The sequence below is a fragment of the Bos taurus genome, chromosome 11, assembly GCF_002263795.3.
Source record: "Bos taurus isolate L1 Dominette 01449 registration number 42190680 breed Hereford chromosome 11, ARS-UCD2.0, whole genome shotgun sequence".
Lineage (NCBI taxonomy): Eukaryota > Metazoa > Chordata > Mammalia > Artiodactyla > Bovidae > Bos > Bos taurus.
Genome location: NC_037338.1, coordinates 6,164,305 through 6,184,582, shown reverse-complemented (window position 1 = coordinate 6,184,582; position 20,278 = coordinate 6,164,305). Strand labels below are relative to the sequence as shown.

The 20,278-nt window shown below is 45.5% G+C and overlaps 2 protein-coding genes and 1 non-coding gene across 3 annotated transcripts in view; 2 read left to right on the top strand and 1 right to left on the bottom strand.

Moving 5' to 3' along the window:
* The window catches only part of RNF149 (ring finger protein 149), a 38,236-nt gene extending 23,946 nt beyond the window's left edge, over window positions 1-14,290 (top strand). Inside the window, 4 exon segments of the mRNA XM_059891656.1 lie at window positions 897-3,258; window positions 4,764-4,912; window positions 5,790-11,642; window positions 13,255-14,290. Coding sequence (XP_059747639.1) covers window positions 897-940 — 44 coding nt within the window. The 3' untranslated portion in view covers window positions 941-3,258; window positions 4,764-4,912; window positions 5,790-11,642; window positions 13,255-14,290.
* Window positions 3,326-3,439, top strand: LOC112448929 (small nucleolar RNA SNORD89). The gene has a single exon (XR_003037387.1). It is a non-coding gene; the product is annotated as a small nucleolar RNA SNORD89 (small nucleolar RNA).
* On the bottom strand, window positions 5,980-19,996 carry CNOT11 (CCR4-NOT transcription complex subunit 11). Its single transcript, XM_002691150.6, has 7 exons — window positions 19,397-19,996; window positions 15,034-15,198; window positions 14,403-14,555; window positions 11,028-11,230; window positions 9,623-9,825; window positions 6,979-7,075; window positions 5,980-6,905 (listed from the first exon to the last, which is right to left on the bottom strand). The coding sequence occupies exons 1-7, from the start codon at window positions 19,911-19,913 to the stop codon at window positions 6,708-6,710; spliced, it is 1,536 nt and encodes a 511-aa protein (XP_002691196.1). The 5' UTR covers window positions 19,914-19,996; the 3' UTR covers window positions 5,980-6,707.
* Window positions 19,997-20,278: the final 282 nt, after the last annotated feature.

The following is a 20,278-nucleotide window of genomic DNA, read 5'->3' as shown; positions in this document are numbered from 1 at the left end:
ATATTTCAGGACAGGTAAAATTCTTAAGCTGAATTTCTAAGTATTTGTTCACCAGTAAATTTGACAAGTAATTTATGTGTTAATATTTTTTCTAGCCTACCATCATAACAACATCATTTGAGAAATATTACATTGGAAAAAAGTTAATTCTTTCCAGCCTACCTTAGGACTTCCAGAGTATAATGTAACTGCATCAGTAGCTAACCTAACACCCTCTCGACCCTCAGGAGCATGTGGAGATGAAGGTGGGGGTTATTAGGGCAGCCCACTCCCTGGAGAAGGTGTCTGCAGCAGTGGGCTCCTCTCTGGCCCACTTGACCTCAGGTCTGCTTGTAGGTGAACTCACAGTGCTTGGCTCTCCTAGTTTTGAGGAGGTACTGTATTCCTGAAAGAAACCGTCTGTGCCAAAATTATTCTGTTCTCCTTTCCTAGTAACATCCTACTGGACTCGAATGCCAGTTTGAACCTCTCCGGGTCTCCATTTCCAGTCTCTAGATTGGGGATAATAATGTAGCCGTCTCTAGCTCGTAGGGTCAATATACATTGCCCAGTAAACGCAAGCTGCTGTCTTCATGGGTGGTGATGCCATCGCTGCGTGTTTGGAAACACACTCTAGTTAATCCCAGCAGCTCAGCCTGCATCTTTTCTGTTGCACAGTGCTGACCACATGCTTGCTAATTAGACTAGAAAAGCTCTCATGCTCTACGTGAAGCAGGTGTTTTTATATTTTCTTAACTCTCTGTCTGGAATAGGTTGCTGTTTCTCCATGTAAGTTTTATTTAAAAATTTCTATAATTTGTTTCATGAATGACGCTCTCCAAACGTAACAGTGTTTATGTAACCAAAGCCCAGGATATGCCCAGCGACTAACACTGGCTCCCGTTGCTTTGTTATAGAGACAGGCAGGAGCGACGCTCAGTGTGACGGACCCGCCTGCTAGTGCGAGACCTGCGGACCGTGTCACGGACAGAGCCTGGGCTCGAATTAAAGGACATTTTATTTTTGTTACTTTAGTGCATAGTTTGTATATGTGAAAATAATGTACATTCTTTTACCTTTCAGGTTCTAATTTGGTATACAAAGAGCTATTTTATTCTTTCAAGATACTTTTTGATTAGTCTTGATATATTTATCTATTGAAACGTATCATAAGATGATTCCGTCTTCTCTAGGATGGTTCTAGCCTAAGCACGTTGACTTTAGACTAGTTGAAATGGAGTTGCATGATTATATTCAGTAATTGGTCATGCGAGTTTCCCTGGAGGAAAGGCTTTTTTCGAACATTAAACTTGTCAGTGTGATGAGAGAAGTCTGTTGCTTTCTTACACCTCTGTACTTTAGAGAGATTTCCAAACCCGAGAGCACTTTCATTGTTGTTTTTTAAATTTGGAATTGTGAGAAAAGTACGGGTGGGCTTGAGTAATTTTATTTCTCCCTTTTATTATCTAATTTCTTCTAATAACCTTGATGGGGAGGGAAGTTTTGTCCCTTTTTTTCTACAAATAAAAAAAGCTGTCACATGTAAGCATGAAGTTCTTCATTGCTGGTTAAGGAAATGGAGTAAACAGACTCTGGTGTGGGTTGTTTGGGGTTTTTTTGTTTGTTTTTTGAGGTAAATGATGAATTTACTGATTCCAACTACAGTTTAATCTTTACAATTAAAAGGGTGATAGATGGAGACTTTCAGTTGCTGTTATAAACCAGTAACCAGTTTTCTAGATTAATTTTAAAGCCATGGAAAAAAGCAGTGAACTTGTTTCATCATCTCTCCCACCTACTCTTGTTTGCTGTTCTTCCTTGGAGGCAGGGGAATTAGGCCGCTCTGAAGCTGTGGGGGCCCGCTCTCTAAGTTGGAAAAGTGATGAGACACACAGTGGGTAAGACTGCACTCCCGCTGCAAGGGCTGCAGGTTCGATCCCCGACTGCGGAAGCTCTGCATGCCACAGGGGTGGCCAGAAACAACACACACACACACTGTGCTCTGCTGTCACTTCTTAGAGGTGGGAGGTCCAGAGTGAGGAAGAGTTAGTGTTTTTACAACTTGAAACTGTAGTCCTTTGTATCTTCCAAACTGTTTACTGTGTACATCTTTATTTGATGGTAAAAATAAATGTTTACTAGAGTATATAATTTTTAAAGTGTAAACAATTTATTCTTATAGCTGTATCTAAGATGTAAAGTTTATATAGTTTTTGTTTTGTTTTTTTTCAAGTTACTTAGGACACTCTGATTCCAGCCACTCAGTGAAACTCTAGGTGATTAAACAGTGTTACTGATATCAGCGGAGGCCAGACTCCATGGGAAGAGCTATTGGGATAGAAATTGCCTTACTTTTGAGCGCTCATTTCAACAGACACTGCAGTGGGTTTCCATAATAGCCATTATCTCTGAAATTTGCCTTCTGTGTTGTTCATTGCAAATAGGAAACTATGTCCCTGATTCTATACCAAGTAGATTGCTCTTTGTATTTTAAGACACATACTAGTGGAAAGTGCTTTAATTCTTCCCATTAGCCAGTGAAGCTGACTTTAAAGAGTGCTTTGACAGATCAGGGTGAATTGTTTTTGATTATGGGCGAGTGAGTTCTTACCAGCGGCTGTCAGGCAGAGCTTTACCTAATTCAGGGGTTTGAGGGACTCCTCTGGGGTTCACTGTTTGGCACTCTGTGCTCCCACTGCAGGGGCACGAGTTCCACCCCTTGTCAGGGCACTAAGATCCCCTGTGCTGTGAGGCACAGTCAAAAAAAAGAGACTTTGACCCTACGTTATAAACATAAGAGACTGGAAAAATTACAGTACTCTCATCTTTAGAAACACAAGTCTTTAACAGCAGATAAGGAAATCTGCAAGAGCAGACAGAAAACCCTTTTGTACTTGGTAAGGAAAATGTTTCCTTTCAAAAGGATTTTCTTAGGTAGACGTGATAAAGGGTCAGTTACTAGAATTTTTGCTGAAACACAACTTTGATAAAATGCTGGGAATCTGGGGAATATAAATGAAGAAAGGTTAGTAAAGCAGAGAGATTTAGTTCAGATTGTATTACTTAATGGCAGGAATCGCTTTCCTTCTGACAGTTGTCTTGAAAGCTTTGTTCACAGGTAATGCAGAGACTGTTCTTTGTTTTTAACTGTGAGGGCCTCGGTGATGTGTGGACAGCATGGACCCGTGGATGCCAGCGCCCCCTGCTGGGCAGCTTCAGGGGTTCCCGTCAGAAAGCCAGGCCGCCTGCAGGAGGGATGTGCACACCGCACCTGAACAGGTAACAGCGCCTGCCTGCTGGGAGTGGTGGGCGCCCAGACTCTTCCCTGGAGGGCTGCCCCACAGTTACTGAGGAATGATGACACTAAAAGGCCGAATTGCAGTGTGCCCCCTGGCAGTTGGCTCTCTCTGGGTACACGATGACAAAACCTCCTGAAGCGAACCTCTGGTCTGACCTCAGTAACGTCGGGGCACGGTTTCCAAAATGGGCCTTTCCAGCAAGCTCATACATTTTTAACAAGAGATGATTGGTGAACCCTGGGGAACTTTGGGGCTTCAGCACGCAGTAAGCACCATTATTCATGTTTTATGATACACTTAATACACCAAAGACCGCTAGAATCATGACAACAATAATAATAGTAATAGACCACATGGTAAAGAATTCGCATGCCAATGCAGGAGACACAAGAGGCGTGGGTTCAATCCTTGCCTGGGTCGGGAAGATCCCCTGGAGGAAGAAATGGCAACCCACTCCAGTATTCTTGCCTGGACAATTCCATTTACAGAGGAGCCTGGTGGGCTGCAGCCCATGGGGTCGCAGAGAGTCAGACCTCACTGAGCACACAGGCACAAGACATTCAGGAACCAGGTTGCTTTCACTGGGACAAGATACCCAACATAACCAGATGCCCCCGGAAGACGGCTTGGCTTAGCTATAGTCTGTTTTGGAGCACACTCGTATGATCAATGAGGGCTGAGGTAAAGTCAGCACATATATGTGGCTAACTAGAACCTGAGGTACTTACATGTTTTAGTCAAAAGCATTTCTCCAGGCTCGGTGTAAACTCTAATTTGCAGCTTACAGAGCACAGAACTTTGGCCTGAACCAGAGTTCATCTTATTTTTCTGCACGCTGTGCTTCTGTCACAAGATCACCAATTAGAAAAGCCACCAATGCTTTTCCCAGTTAATTTTCATTTTTGAAGTTTAAAACACTTTTAAAAGCATTTCATTTTCAAAAGTACTGGCACATCGATTACTAGTTACAGTAGTAAAACAATATCATCAGCCATGTATCTAGAAGTGTGCCCTCATTCTAACAGGAAAAGTACAAAACAAGTTGTAAATCAAAAAAGTATTTGCATTACATTAGTTTAAGATTAGTACAAGAAAAGTCAACCCATTCTTTTTGACGCGTTGGAGGCTTATTTATCAACAGATAAAAAGAAACCTGGGAAAACACTTATGTTTCCTGTTAGGCTGATTAGTTATTGAATCTCAGGATTTTGGAAGTCCTTTTCTTAAGGATTTTCCACATAAGCGTTTGCACAAACTCATGTCCATTGAGTCCATTAAAATTTATGAAAGTTTGTCTATTCTGATACCATTTATCATGGTATCATTTGTCTGAATGATACCATTTTCTTAGAGTTGCATAAACAAACAATATTGCTAAAGAAAGGTATTTGAAATAGTTATATTTTAGGCTCACAAATACTTTTTCAAACATCTTTCTACCCTAAGATGTCATTTTAACAGGTCGTCTTGCTGTCTTCTTTTAAGCAGGTGATTTGAAGATATTAAAGCTAGAAATTGGAACTGAAAGTCCAGAGAATTCAAGATGTGGTTTTTAGAAAACATGAACTCATCTGATTAAACTTAAAAGTTGATGCAGTTATCAAATCCCAGGATTATAGTTCCTTTTATTTCAGGTAAACTTTCTTCTACTTTTAAACATGTTTAACGAAGAACTTTTTGCTGGTGTTGTAAATGTTTCTGGATTTTTTTTTCCTCCCATAAAATGTTCTCTAAATATAACTACTATTCTTTGTAAGCTGTTTATTTGAAATACACCTGAAACCCTTTCCTCTGTCAAGTAAACACCAGGACTGTAACCTGGAAATGATGAACAATGGTCTGTCTTTAGTCACAGGCCACGTTTGCAAATCTGCCCACAAAAGCCTGTTTGTGGCCCCAAATCAGTGTTTGCGTGGGTGGCAACTTGTGGATGCCCCAGGGCAGAGAAGTGCCTAGCTGCTGGCACACACGTTCCCAGGTGAGGCTGGAAAGGACATGGTCTTCTAGCGTCAGACTGACAACAGGTGTCCTTTCGTGGGAAGTGTGGTGCCACATTTCTGACATTCTGTGCCGCTTAAGTTGGTGATTCCGTAGCTTGGGACAGTGCCCAGGCATAGGGCTGCCGCATGACTGAGGGCCTCACAGAGAAAACGTGTGCCAGGCAAGCTCTGTGTGTGCATCCAGGCTGCCGGCCGGGAGCTCTCGCTTACCAAGAATCGGCAGGGCCTGACCCGAGGTTGGGCGCTTCCAGCAGTGGTATGGGCGAAACTTCACCATCACAGACGGTACTGGCTAATAAGCTTGCTTTGCCCAGTGCTAATGTGCAAAATGGTGATGCCCAAACCTCAGCCCTGGGCAAAGAAAAGTTAGGTGTGGAAAGAAGTGCGTTACGTCCATATTTAGACTTCTGAAGGCATACCTGTTAGGCCAGCTTGGGTCCTTTTGAAGCTGATATATTTATAAATCCTTCCCTTTATGAGAATATCTAAGCTAAAATTTCTCATCATCTAGGCATACCGTTTTGCCAATATTACAAGGCTGGAATTTATACTAATCTTAAAACCTGCCCTGCTTGGTATATCCTTTAACTTTTGCTAAGAGTTGGACTGGAAGGTGAGTTACTCAGGTTTCTGTATAGAGTATGCTTTGAAAGTACCTCAGTAGGTGGGGGATTTCTTCAAGTAAAAACTACATCAGATGATAGAGTTCATAGAAAACTTTAATGTAAGGCACTGTTGTCCAGAGTTAAAAGAGGGGTAACAGCCCACAGGAGCCCACAGGCGGGGCACACATCCCACTCAGTGAGGACAGCTTCCCAGGACTGTCCTCCTCCCAGAGCACCGAACATCAAGAGAGAAAGCCTGGAGAACTACCAGCTATCACAGCCCCCAAAGGCAGTTTTGGGGAATCCCCACATTGGTGGACAGCCCAAGAAAAGTGTTTACTCTGTTTTAGGTCCCCGTGAAAAGCAAGCATGAGGTTACATGTGTGTCCATGGCTCACACTGGGCCCAGTGAGAAGTTCAAGGGTCAGGCTGCCATCCCGGGATGACTCCAGGCCCCAGGGGCAGGAATTCATGTTCTTAAAGAGGGTCTTCATTTACTCTCCCTAAAGCCTCATCAGAAGCCTATGACTTACATCTTAAGCAAAAATAAGCCTGTTGCTCTTCACTGCTGACGGCCTCATCTCCCGAGTGCAGTGACTTTGGGATGACCTTCCCTGTGGATAGCCATCAGCAAGACCTACAGGACGCATTCTTCCAGGTTCCCACCAAAAATTCATCTAAAGGGAAAAGTCACCCAGGGAGGCAAGACTCTAAGTGGAGAGAGTGATGTTTATGTGCATTAAACCAGGCAATCACGGGTCTGGACAGATTTAAAAAGGAAAGCACAGCACAGCTGAACAGTGAACAGGAGGTCCCAAGAGGCATCACTTGGACACCTTGGTCTCGGCAGGCGTCTCTCCGGTGTCCAGGGTCTTCAGCAGCCGGAAGAGGCCTGCGGCCTCACGGATCCTGCTGAACTCGATGCAGAAGGCCTGCACTTCTATAAACAAGTCCTGCACGTTGATGATCTTGTTACGGATCAGGGACTGCAGAAAGACGCACACGAGACGCACCAGACGGTTCTGAAAGAGGAGCCTGTGTCAGCGTCTGTTTTCAGGGCAGGTATTTATAAAGGTTACAGAAATTGTGACTTACCTGCATATATTTATCCTTAATTTGTTCACAGGTAGAAATGCAATTGGATATATAAAGGTGAATAAATTCAGGAGGTAGATCAACAGCTGTGGTTAGTCTGTTTCATAAAAATAAAGGCAGGCCTGTTAATTTCGGTCACTTAGTGAAAATTCTAATATTAATGGTTTATGCAGGTGAACATCGGAGCCACCCACCCCACTCACCCCCGTTAATAAGTGACACTTCGTTTCTCAGGTCTGCACATCATATGTAATAAGCGCTGAGCACCATGTCCCTGGGTGGTCTTGGCTGAATCATAGTTCTAGTTACCATCCAGGCTCTGACGATGTGGGCAGTTACTCCGTCTACCTAAGTAATACCAACCTGATTACACATGAGTGCTATGCAAGGAGTACTTGTGAAGGAAGGCGTGGTAGGAACTGAACAGCACAATGCATGACTGAGTACTTACATGAGGCAAATGTTTGCTCAAGGAGCAGTGTAAGTGGGAAGGATTCACAGGGCATATGACTTAAATGGAAACCCAAGGAGAGAAGTGTTCTTCAAATCAGTAAATAATCTAAGTGAAGTGTAGAATCGGGGGTGGGCGTGGCACATTACCCGAGTACAGAATTTTTTTCCCACAAGGCCCCAAGGAAACGCAGCCATAGGCTGCTGGTGACGCGTGGGATGGGGTGATGCACAATGAGGGGGGTGGGTGGGGCTCCCACAGCAGACCCCACCCTTGAAATCATGTCCACACTGATAAAAGGATGTAGTTATCCTTGGACAAAGTGCCTACGGTCTGGTTTAGACAGTAAGTAAGCACTCAGCATGGTCAGCCTGGAGGACCCGAACAGAAGAAAGGCTCAGACGAGAAGGTGGCGGAAGGAGCAGGTTGACAGGTCTTGCAAGCGACAGAAAATGAAGGTTGAAAACGTGCTTCCTCTCTCCCTCCCCAGATCTGTGCTGCCCTAGGACACACCTGCCCTGGGCTTTCAGTTAGGCTTTTCCCACCAGCTGATTAACTTAAAAGGACTTTTTTGCGGGGGGCTTCACCGTGCAGATTTGGGGATCTTAGTCGTGTTCCCCCTCCCCACTGAAGGGAGTGAATGCTGGCCCTCAGCAGTGGAAGTGCTGAATCCTAAACACTGGACTGCCCGGGAATTCCCAGCTTAGTACAGCTATACTGCTGCTGCTGCTAAGTCGCTTCAGTCGTGTCCGACTCTGTGTGACCCCATAGACGGCAGCCCATCAGGCTCCCCCGTCCCTGGGACTCTCCAGGCAAGAACACTGGAGTGGGTTGCCATTGCCTTCTCCAATGCATGAAAGTGAAAAGTGAAAGTGAAGTTGCTCAGTCGTATCCAACTCTTAGCAACCCCATGGACTGTAGCCTACTAGGCTCCTCCGTCCATGGGATTTTCCAGGCAAGAGTACTGGAGTGGGGTGCCATTGCTGTCTCTGAGTACAGCTATAAGGAGGTTAAAAAACAATAATCCCCACCTTACAAACGAGTGCTCCACAAAGGTCGTGCTCTAATTGAAGTGTGGTTGTCTGGTGCTCAGAATGGATCTCCCCGTAAGCAGAAAGGCCATATGATTTAGCCCTCAAAACAGGACACCACGTGGAGGGGGTTGAGGATGAGAAGCCCAAACTGGGAGCACGCCAGGCAAGCCTGCCTGTGTGGCTGCACTACTTGTTGTTGTTGAGTTGCTAAGTCGTGTTTGACTCTCCTGTGACCCCATGTGCTGTACTCCGCCAGACTCCTCTGTCCATGGGATTTCCCAGGCAAGAGCATTGGAGTGGGTTGCCATTTCCTCCTCCAGGGGATCTTCCTGACCTACACTACATATAAACAGCTTAACAGCAGGTTCCCAAGCTAACCTCCAAGTCTGTGAAATTTGTGACGTACCTAAAACTTGTAAGCAAAGTAACAAAGTGAGAAACCTCTTCTTGCTTCCCTGACAGTTGATGACAGCAGAGCAAGAAGACCAAATCAAAGAGCGGTTCAGAGAACAATGCCGGGAATTCTAGGAAGGTATTCTTGGAACTGTCTCAGCTCCTTGGCCCCTACCTTCCCATGATATAGCTTTAGTCACTAACAGAAATAATGCAACACCTGTAATTTATATAAAGACTATATAGCTTCCCAGGTGGTGCAGTGGTAAAGAATCCACCTGCCGATGCAGGAGATGCAGGAGACTTGGGTTCGATCCCTGGGTCAGAGAGATCCCCAGAATAGGAAATGGCAACCCACTCCAGTATCCTTGCCTGGAAAATCCCATGGACAGAGGAGCCTGCTGGGCTACCGTCCATGGAAGCACAGAGTCAGACATGACTGAGGGACTTGAGCACAGAGCACTAGGAATATATAATCACATATAGGGAAATACATTTTAGCAAGTAGATTTCATAGGCGGTGACTCCCCAGGTGGTCCAGTGGTTAAGACAGTGTTAAACGCTCAGAATACCCTCCACGTTCTTCCTTGGGGTGCGAAATTCATTTGCAGTTAACACTAAAGCTCAGATTATTTAATGGGTGTTCTCAGACTAACAATGCCAGGGGAAAAAAATGTTGTGAGTTTTTCCCCTTCTAATCATTTAATCAGGATCTATATACATGCCCCCACCCCCACCCAGCATTTGATGGAGTACAGAAACTTACCGATTTACAACTTCCATCGAATGTAATGACATATCCATATTGACCAGAACTGAAAAATACTCAGTGATCTGACTTGACTGCATTAACTTCAGCAACATTTCTATAGCAACTAGAGGATTGTTTTCCACTAGGTCAGGAAGTTTGGCTGGAGTGAGGCCAATATGATAAACAAGTTTGGGGTCCTTTTCCAACTCTCCAAGGAGCTAAATAAAATCAAGTTTTTTTAAAGAGAGAAAAAGAATTTAAGTTAGAAGTTCTCTTTCCTGCATATAAAAATACCCAAGTATTTTATTTTTAAAATGTTATAAAATTTACCTGCACTGAACCAACTTCATCAGTATCTTCCCTCAAACCCATGATAATCATGCTTTGATATTTTGACACTTATATTTGAATTGTCAGGTATTACAACCAGGCACCATCACTAGAGTTTATAAATAACACTGATGCCTCCTGGGCATGAAACCAGAATCAATACTGTCTGGATTTTAACAATAACATCCTTAAGTCCCTTGTAGGTAGGTTTTTTTTCTTTTTTGTTTTTGGTTATAATCAAAAATAATCTTACCAACTAGTACTACTGAAAAGCACAGACCACAGAGGTCATCAGGAAACTCAGGAACTGAAGCCTGCCCAGCACCTGGGGAGGGGGGGGTCGGGGGTCAGACTGCCTACACTACAGTGTGAGTCACACGCACTCTGTTATTCAAATATGTGTCCGCAAAAATAGTGTTTTTTGCCAGATTTGTACATTGCTTTACATACATTTTCTATGCTATTTCCTCATCTACTTGCTTGTACACACATACTCTTTCAGGACTGACTGGTTAGCAAAGTGAACTACGAACAAGGCTGTTACTTGACTCTGAAGATGGTGTTAGGTGGTAAACCGGGTTGGAAATGTACCTCCTGACAAGTTCTAATGGGAGAGAGTGCAAACTGGGTAAGATGCACCAACAGGAACTACCGTCTTGCCTGAAGGAAGTCTCATCGTCGGGCACGGGGACTTTTGAGTCCACGACCGACCAACCGTGTGATGGGCGCTGGTTTCCCTCCCTGGTGAGATGTGAGTGACTGCGGACTTACCCTCCGGGGTAAGTCAGTCCCGTTCAGCTTAGCAACAGCGTACACGAAGCACCCAGCAGCAGAGCCAGAGCAGAGTGCCCCAAAGTGAGCGCCACCTCAGACCCCTCACCCAGGGGCGAACTGATCCCACACAGAAGCTGCCAGGTGTTTGGGCACCAGACTCGTTGCCCCACCAGTGCAGCGAGCAGAGTGGGAGGCCAAACGAAGCTTCAGGGACCAAGACACTTCCCACTAGTGATCACTGGTCGTTTATCACTTTATGAGAAACAAAACCACTTGGTGAATTCAATACAGGAAAACGCTGATGGTAAACACATACCTGTGTCTGCTGAGGAGAGGACAGGGGGCTCTTGAAGGCTTTAGCCATTATTCGCTTGATCTCCACACCGGTGCTGTTCTTCACGCACATTGACTTGTCCCACTGGATCGCATGGTCAGGCTCAGTGGGGTTGAGCCAGGCCAGCTCGTCCTCACACACATGTAGCGGAGGCGGGGGGCGAATGAACTCTGGCCGAAAATGGCCTGCAATCAGAGGAGCCTGTGTGACTGCTGCTGTGGGTCGGCTGACACTCACATACTTCTGTATAAACTCCACGTCTGTGCATGCGGGCGTGCCCCGTCATGTCTGACTCTGCGACCCCATGGACTGTAGCCCTGCAGGCAGCTTCTGTCCACGGGATTTCTCAGGCAAGAGTACTGGAGTGGGTTGCTTAATAAGGACAACACGGTCACACTGATTCAAAAATCAGAAGCAGAAATGACATAAAGTCGGTTTTTTCCAGAACACAAATGAAAGAATGAAATGCTGACACAGAATTATTATACCAGAGACCAAATCTATCAATCTTTGGAGAGCAGAGGAAAGCATTACCACCCCCTGCCAAGTCCTGGTTCAATCATGGTCAGTAGCAAAAGGACACCACTTACTTCATTGGTAAGTCTTTTGATGGGAAAAATAAAACACTATTTGATCTCAGTCATCCTGTTCTCAGCACTGTTTTATTCAGAGACCATATAATGTGTACCAGTTTTATTTTTGCCTCTTAAAACCTTGCAGTAGCAAATTATGTATAGATAAAATGGGCAGGTGAGAACTATGGTTGACCGGACATTCTCAAACGAATCTGGAGAGTTTCATAAACCCATCAATTCACAAATGCTATATCATTTTAATAAAACAGTGAAAAGAAAAAAAAAAGGACAGGGGAGTGACTCAATACCTCAACTGTTATAAAGATTGATCCCTAAGATATAAATGCTCTTCAGTAAATGAAAACAAACACTGGCTGGGAGTCCTGTGCAAACTTCAGCCCCTCTTTGGTTTTCACACAGGGCCTAAGACGGCTGTCTCCTCCCATGGACCAAGCCCCAGTCAAATTTCAGACTTGGATACTCCAGTTCATTGAAAATGTGTATTTTCTGGCTAAGAATCGTCCCTTTGTCTTTTTTTGGGTTGTGTTAGGTCTCTGTTGTTACATGGACTTTTCTCTAGTTGTGGAGAGCAGGGGCTACTCTCCAGCTGCAGTGCACGGGCTTCTCATTTCCGCAGCTTCTCTTACTGCAGAGGAGCATGGGCTCTAGGGACGCAGATTTCAGTAGTTGTAGCTCCTGGGCTCCAGAGCACAGGCTCAATAGTTGTGGTGCACAAGCTCAGGTGCTCCTCAGCATTTAGGATCTTCCTGGACCAGGGATTGAACCCGTGTCTCCTGCAGTGGCAGGCAGATTCTTTACCACCGAGCCACCAAGGAAGCCCCATCCCTTTATCTTAAACTATACCATCTCTTCACCAGAACCAGCACTGAATCTCTGCAGGCTATTAACAGAAAGTGTTTTAACATTTTAGGAGATGCAGTACTTATGTGATCAAGAGAAAGTTCCCATGAGGTAAGGATGCTTGGTGTTCAGCTAGACTCGGACCTGATACCTGACCAGTCTCCTTCTTACATCCCTTTCCAGTGGCCCATTCCAGTCACAGCTGTGCCCAGGGAGCATTAAATAACCACCTCTGTGCCTTGGGCCTTCCCATACACTGTGACTAGCTGAGACTTGTTTATGCCAAAGAACTACTATAAATGGCATGAAGAGTCACAGTGCAGGTTTCAAACTCAAGGTAACCCTACAGTCTGGAGAACATAATCTTATCCCTAAGCAGAAAGCATGCTGTCATCATTAAAACCACACAGAAGCCTATAAAACCAAAAAATACAGTTCCATAAGCTTCAATAGGTGTTTTCTTTGAATTAAAGTAAGAGCCGTAAGACTCAGTAAAACTTTAATGGAGAATGATGAGATTCTCCATTATTAATGATGAGATTAATAAAGAGGTATAAAACAAAAAAGGTAATAAGATACAAAAATAACCTTATTTCAGGGAATGTATAGCTTTAGGTATGTAATTAAAAAAAAACTTGGTATTTTTATTAAAGAAACTAACTTTTATTGAGCATATCTACTATGTTCCAGACATCATACTAGAAGTTTCTCATTAAATTCATGTTTAACATTCTCTGGCATAAATCCCACCAATGTTTTTTTTGTTTTTTTAGATCATTCTCCCAAGGCAATAGAAATAAAAGCAAAAATAAACAAATGGGACCTAATCAGACTTATAAGCTTTTCTTCAGCAAAGAAAACCATAAATAAAACTAAGAGAAAACCTACAGACTGGGAAAAAATATTTGCAAATGATGTGACCAACACGAACTTAATTTCCAAAATACACATAGAGCTCATCCATCTCAACTGCAAAAAAAATCAACCCAATCAAAAAATGAACAGAAGATCTAAAGAGACATTTCTTCAAAGAAGACATACAGATGGCCAAAAGGCACAGGAAAAGATGCTCAACATAGCTAATTATTAGAGAAATGCAAATCAAAACTACAATGAGGTACCACCTCACACCAGTCAGAATGGCCATCATTGAAATCTACAAATAACATGCTGGAGAGGGTGTGGAGAAAAGGGAACTCTCCTTCTTTACTGATGGGAATGTAAATTGGTGCAGCCACTGTGGAAAACATCATGGAGGTTCTCAGTAAACTAAAAACAGTTGCCATATGATCTAGCAATCCCACTTCTGGGTCTGTATCGACAAAACTGCAATTCAAAAAGACAACAGGCACCCGTATGTTCAGGGCAGCACTGTTCACAATAGCTGAGACGTGGAAACAATCTGTCCACTGAGAGATGAACAGACAAAGAATGAGGTAATGCCATTTGCAGCAACATGGACCTAGAGGTTATCAGATTAGTGAAGTAAACCAGACAGATAAAGACGAATATACCACTGCTACGTGGGGTCTGAAATGTGACACGAATGAACTTATCCATGAAACTGAAACAGACTCCCAGACACAGCAGCCGTGTGCTGCCCCGGGCGCGGGGTGGACTGGGGTTCTGGGATTAGCATAAGGGAGGAGGTCCTACCATATAGCACAGGAAACAAAATTCAGTATCCTGTGTGAAACCATAATGAAAAGAATATGAAAAAGAACATATAACTGAATCACTCTGCTGTACAGCAGAAATTACCTCAACACTGTAAATCAACTATTTCAATAAAATAAAATTTTTAAAAGATTCATGTTTCAGCATAAACGAAAACAACATGTTTCAGAACACCAGAGTCTCAGTAGGACACTGCTAAAATAAAACCAAGGATATAAAAGAATATAAAATCAGATTTACTCACTTTCAATAGGTGGCTTTGGTCCACTGACTAAAGCTTCCGTGATCTGAGAGGCAACGGAGCTGTCAAATCCAGAGTTAGACGAATCTGGGTCCGGGTCACTGAGAATGCTAGGGAAGCTGGCCTTACTTTGAGTTGGCAATTCAGACTGGCGTTCTGAAAAAGGTTAAAACAAAAAACACTTTAAAATGCGGCACAAGGAGAGTGAAAACACAAGCTCGTAACCGGAGAAACTTGTCTACAACACACAAGCAAAGGGCCAGGTTCAAGCTTTTTTGTTTTTTCTCCAAAACTCCTACAAATCAGTCTTTAAAAATAGGGGGGAAATGGGCTAATGACTTCAATGAGTATTTTATTTTTAAAAGCTTGAATGGCCAATAAACACCTCAAAAGATTTCGACCTCAGTAGGAACCAGGGGAAAATCTGTTAAAACACAAGATACTATTGCATACACACTGTAGTTATAGCTGTCCCTTGTAGTCATTGATGCTTATTTCCTTGTTTTCTTAAAGTTAGGAAGACACAATTGCATCATCCATAAATATATCTGTGGTCCCTGGATCTCACTGTAGAGACATCTGAATTGCAGAGCAGCCTCTGCGCATGAGTACCTGAACCGTGGCTCTGCCTTACCAGCCAGGGCGAGCTGAAGCCCGCTAATGTCCACAGACTGGCCCATGTTCCCGACGTCCATAAGGGCGATCTGCCGGGGTGTCTTTTTGAAGAGTTCCCGTGGGGGTGCCAGCATGAGCTGGGAAAGAAAAAACTTCTCTGGTGGAGTTATAGGAGGTAAAAACCCTGTAAATACACAAGCAAAAAATGTATGACAATTTTGCTAATGGTTATTTTTAGAAATTATCTTGAGCCTGATAAAACTAGCATCTCATGTATCTTTAAAGACAATTATAATCGAAGATTTGTTTAACCAAATACATTTATGAAAATATAATTAAGGAATCATCCCAAGGACTGGTTCCAAGACCTCCTGCAAATACTAAAATCCAGGGATGCCTGGGTCCTATACATAAAAGCTGTAGTATTTGAAAGTAACCTACACACATCCTCCTTATACTTTAAACTCCAGATTACTTACAATGCCTAAGACAATGTAAATGCTATGTAAATACAATGTAAATGCTAGGTAAGTACAAAGTAAGTGATATGTAAATAGCTGCCAGAATTCAAGTTCTGCTTTGGGGAACTTTCTGGAACTCCGCCCCCCCACACACACACCCCCAAGGGTCTGGTTGGATCCTTAGATGCAGAACCCAAAGATGTACAGGGCCAACTGTTGTATGTCAAATGATTCACTGTGATCTGAGGTGATGTCAATGAAACTTAAGTTTGTGGAGCTATTAAGAGCTTTGTTTTCTAACATGCTTCAGTTCCTGCAAAGATAAGTTTATGTATACAGACCAAAACAAATCAAAAACTACAGTCCTCAGAAATGCTTTTCTTCTCTGCTGCAGCCAGCAACTGTGTAAAAGGTAGAGGGACAAGGAAGCAACCACTAGCTCTGCACTGTTATAAGACCTTCCTCATCTGGTCCTGACGCACTCTCCTCCTCCCATTTCCCCCTCCAACGCTTGTGCTCTGCATTTCGGTTGCACAAAACCTCTTAGCTTCTCCGAGTCCTGATTTCAAAACATACAATACATGCAGCTCTTGGAATACCTGAGAGGGCCGCGCCCTTCTCTTCCCACCACCCCTCATCAACATCCAGCAGAAACATCAGTCCCTCTCGAGGTCCCTCGGGCTCCACGGGTGTAGTTCCCGTGCCACAAGGCTCCGTGTACGTGCCACCCAGCACAGCCCTGGGTGTCAGGCCACAGTCACGTTTGTGTTTCCTCAGCCAGACTGAAGTTTCCCGAGTGTGAAGAAGTCTTCCTACTCACATTCAGATACATTTTCAACCTTGGCTCCACAGCAGAGTCACCTGAAACGCTCAAAAAACATGCACCCCCTAGATGGGAAGCTGCTGTATACATGGCACTGGGAGCTCAGCTCTGTGCTCTGTGATGACCTAAAGGGGTGGGACGGGGAGGAGGGAGGCTCATGAGGGAGAGGATGTTTGTATACATACAGCTGATTCACACTGTTGCAGAAACTAATAATACTGTAGAGCAATTACACTCGAGTTTTAATTTTAATTTTTTAAAAATTAAAACTATATATATACCCACTATATATGCCCCTTGATGTACAATGTAATAAGCCTTGTCATTGACAGTCCCTCTGTTGTGGATTTAAGCACCATCTCTATCAACAGTAATTGTGGATAACACTTACTTCTATTCCTCATAACAACTCTGTGTTTGTTAGTCCCGAAACCTATATGCAGGTCAGGAAGCAACAGTTAGAACTGGACATGGAACAACAGACTGGTTCCAAATAGGAAAAGGAGTACGTCAAGGCTGTATATTGTCACTCTGCTTATTTAACTTCTATGCAGAGTACATCATGAGAAACGCTGGGCTGGAAGAAGCACAAGCTGGAATCAAGATTGCCGGGAGAAATATCAATAACCTCAGATATGCAGATGACACCACCCTTATGGCAGAAAGTGAAGAGGAACTAAAAAGCCTCTTGATGAAAGTGAAAGAGGAGAGTGAAAAAGTTGGCTTAAAGCTCAACATTCAGAAAACGAAGATCATGGCATCTGGTCCCATCACTTCATGGGAAATAGATGGGGAAAGAGTGGAAACAGTGTCAGACTTTATTTTTCTGGGCTCCAAAATCACTGCAGATGGTGATTGCAGCCATGAAATTAAAAGACGCTTACTCCTTGGAAGGAAAGTTATGACCAACCTAGATAGCAGATTCAAAAGCAGAGACATTACTTTGCCAACAAAGGTTCGTCTGGTCAAGGCTATGGTTTTTCCTGTGGTCATGTATGGATGTGAGAGTTGGACTGTAAAGAAAGCTGAGCACCGAAGAATTGATGCTTTTGAACTGTGGTGTTAGAGAAGACTCTTGAGAGTCCCTTGGACTGCAAGGAGATCCAGCCAGTCCATTCTAAAGGAGATCAGTCCTGGGTGTTCGTTGGAAGGACTGATGCTAAAGCTGAAACTCCAGTACTTTGGCCACCTCATGGGAAGAGTTGACTCATTGGAAAAGACTCTGATGCTGGGAGGGATTGGGGGCAGGAGGAGAAGGGGACGACAGAGGATAAGATGGCTGGATGGCATCACCGACTCAATGGACTTGAGTTTGAGTGAACTCTGGGAGTTGGTGATGGACAGGGAGGCCTGGCGTGCTGCATTCATGGGGTGGCAAAGAGTCGGACACGACTGAGCAACTGAACTGAACTGAAGTCATGTGCAACTCTTTGCCATGTCATGGACTAGCCTGCCAGGCTCCTCTGTCCATGGGATTCTCCAGGCAAGAATACTGGATGGGTTGCCATTCCCTTCTCCAGGGGAACTTCCTGACCCAGGGATCAAATTCTGGTTTTCTGCTTTGCAGGTAGATGCTTGCTGCCTACTCTGCCAGCTGGGAATTATTATCTGCAGCTTACAGAGAAGTAAACTGAGGCAGAGACAGGCAAAATAACCGATCTATGGATTTCTTTCCTGGGAAATCTATTTACAATACAAAGTTAACAGCCTAGATCTAGTTTCAGACTCATTGCATTTGAGAATAACATTACATAAGTCACAGTTCCTTTACCTAACCCATCCTACAGAATTCAGAAGGCTCTCAGACCCAAATCCCACACTGTCTCTGTCCATCTTGGGTGGCGGGTTTGACCAGACCACACATATACACACACACAACACACCTTGCAGTCACTTTTCTGGACATTCTCAAACTTCCTGAAAGTCAGGTTCAGAACCTGCACGCTACAGATATCTCATGGAATACAAAAGTTGCCCCTTTTAGGTAACCAATCAGAAGATGCTTTAGATCCAGAAGAATTGCCAGCAGCAACAATGACTAGCTTAACTGCAGAAGCCCTCTCCTGCAGGAAAAAATTCTCTAGTATTACATTAATCCTGCCTTCACCTTCTGGCTCCCGGAATAGCAGTCCCTTCCTAAGGAGTGACTTACCTGTTTCCTCACTGCCTAAGGACTAGGAGATCAAGCTGCTTCCCACCTCTGACAACCTGTTCTGCCCACTACACTGGGCCCTGTCTAAATCTCCCAGACACTCATCACCATCTTCTCCTCTATGCCGTTCTCCTCTCCTGGCTTCAGGTCTTCTCCTAAAATCAAGTCTCATAAACAAGCTCTTGAGTTACCAAAACAAAAAAAAGCAGTCTCACATCAAATCCACCGGTCTCACCAAAGTTGCAGAAAACACACCTTTTACATAATGTCCAGTAGTAGTTTTATAATCTAGGCGGTGAATTCGAGGCTGTTTTCTATCCTGTGACCCCATCGCGTTAACCAAGAACACCTAACAGCAAGAAGGTGGCTAGTATAATCCTTTGTTGTTTAGCTGGTAAGTCGTGTCCCACTCTGCGACCCCATGAACTGTAGCCTGCCAGGCTCTTCTGTCCATGGGATTCTCTAAGCAAGAATACTGGAGTGGGTTGCCATTTCCTTCTCCAGAAGATCTTCGTGACCCAGGGGTCCAACCCGTGTCTCCTGCATTGGCAGCCGGGTTCTTTACCACTGAGCCACCGGGGAAGCCCTGCGTAATGTGTATCTCCGCCTCAACCACGTCTTCCGGTTCTGAATGACTTCTCATTGACTCTCCTGAGACTTAAAGCCGGGGGCAGATAAAGTGTGTCGTTACTTACAACTTCACACACCTCTGACGGGCTAGACGAGAACGAACCGCATGTGAGGCACAAAAGCGTCAAGCCCCACACTAAGCTGCACGGTTTGACGGCTCCTACTGTTGCGGGGGGAGCGGTTAATTTTCGGTGCCAGGAAGCTGCCACTCGTCCGTACTTGGTGGAGGGGGTGGGGAGGGAATTTCAAAAGGAGACGACGGATTTCCCAGGCCGGTGAAGGCCCAGCAGCTCCAGGAAGGCGGTCCCAGCCGTACCTGAGAGGGGCGGCCGGTCGGGTTCCTGGCCGCCGCGGGCGGGCGGCGCGGGGTTAAGCAGGTGCGCGAAGCTGGCGGCGAAGGGGTTGGCGGCGAGCGGCTCGGTGCGGTACATCTCCCAGAGCAGGTAGAGCGCCGTGAGGCGCTGCGCCGCGCTGGGTAGCAGGTCCGGCTGCTGCAGCAGCATCACGAGCACCGAGCCCAGGCGGAAGTGGTCGGCTTTGCTGAAGTAGTGGTGGAAGGCGGTGGACAGGCCCTCGAAGGTGCTGCCGCCGCCCGCCTCCTCCGAGATGATGCTCAGCAGGCTCGAGAGCTCCTTCGGGGTCAGGCTCATCCTGCCCGCGGGGCCCCCAGGGCCTCCGCTCCCCGGCCCGGGGACGCCCGCTCCGCCTCTGCCGCCGGAGCCCGAGCCTCCCGGGCCGCTCCTGGACGCCGACCCCGCCGCTTCCCGGGTTCCCCTTTGCTCCGCGGCGGTGAGAAGCCGACCAGATGACGCGCTTGCCCCGCCGCCGGGCATCAACCTCTTTCCCCCGTCCTGCTTCACGGCCGGAGGGGCCCTGGCGCCGGCTCGCTCCGTCCCTGCGGCCGTAAAGCGCGCTGTGGCACGACAGCGTCGCAAACAAAACAAGCCTGGAACCCAGCCGGCAATAGAAGAGAGGGCAGCGCGCAGCCAGAGCGAGGCTGCTGGAGCCAGGCCAGGGAGAAGATCCCGAGACGCCGAGGGGGCGGAGCAAAAAGCCGGAAATTGAGGCGGGGCTTGGAGGAGGGGCCGAGCCGCCGGCGGGGCCCGGATCTCGCCCTGCGGAAGTCTCGCGGAGCCCCAGAGCAGAGCTGAGTTGTCATCTGCGCGTGCGCGAGCGAGAGGCGCACCCCTCCCTCCCC

Bases quoted from the DNA above. Each gene is read 5' to 3' on its own strand.
- CNOT11 (XM_002691150.6), bottom strand. From the start codon at position 19,913: ATGCCCGGCGGCGGGGCAAGCGCGTCATCTGGTCGGCTTCTCACCGCC. The intron at 14,556-15,033 runs GTAAGGCAGAGC...AACCTTTTTCAG, and splicing joins GCTTCAGCTCGCCCTGGCTG to AACGCCAGTCTGAATTGCCA. The intron at 11,231-14,402 runs GTGAGTAAATCT...CTCTGATTGCAG, and splicing joins ACCAAAGCCACCTATTGAAA to GCCATTTTCGGCCAGAGTTC.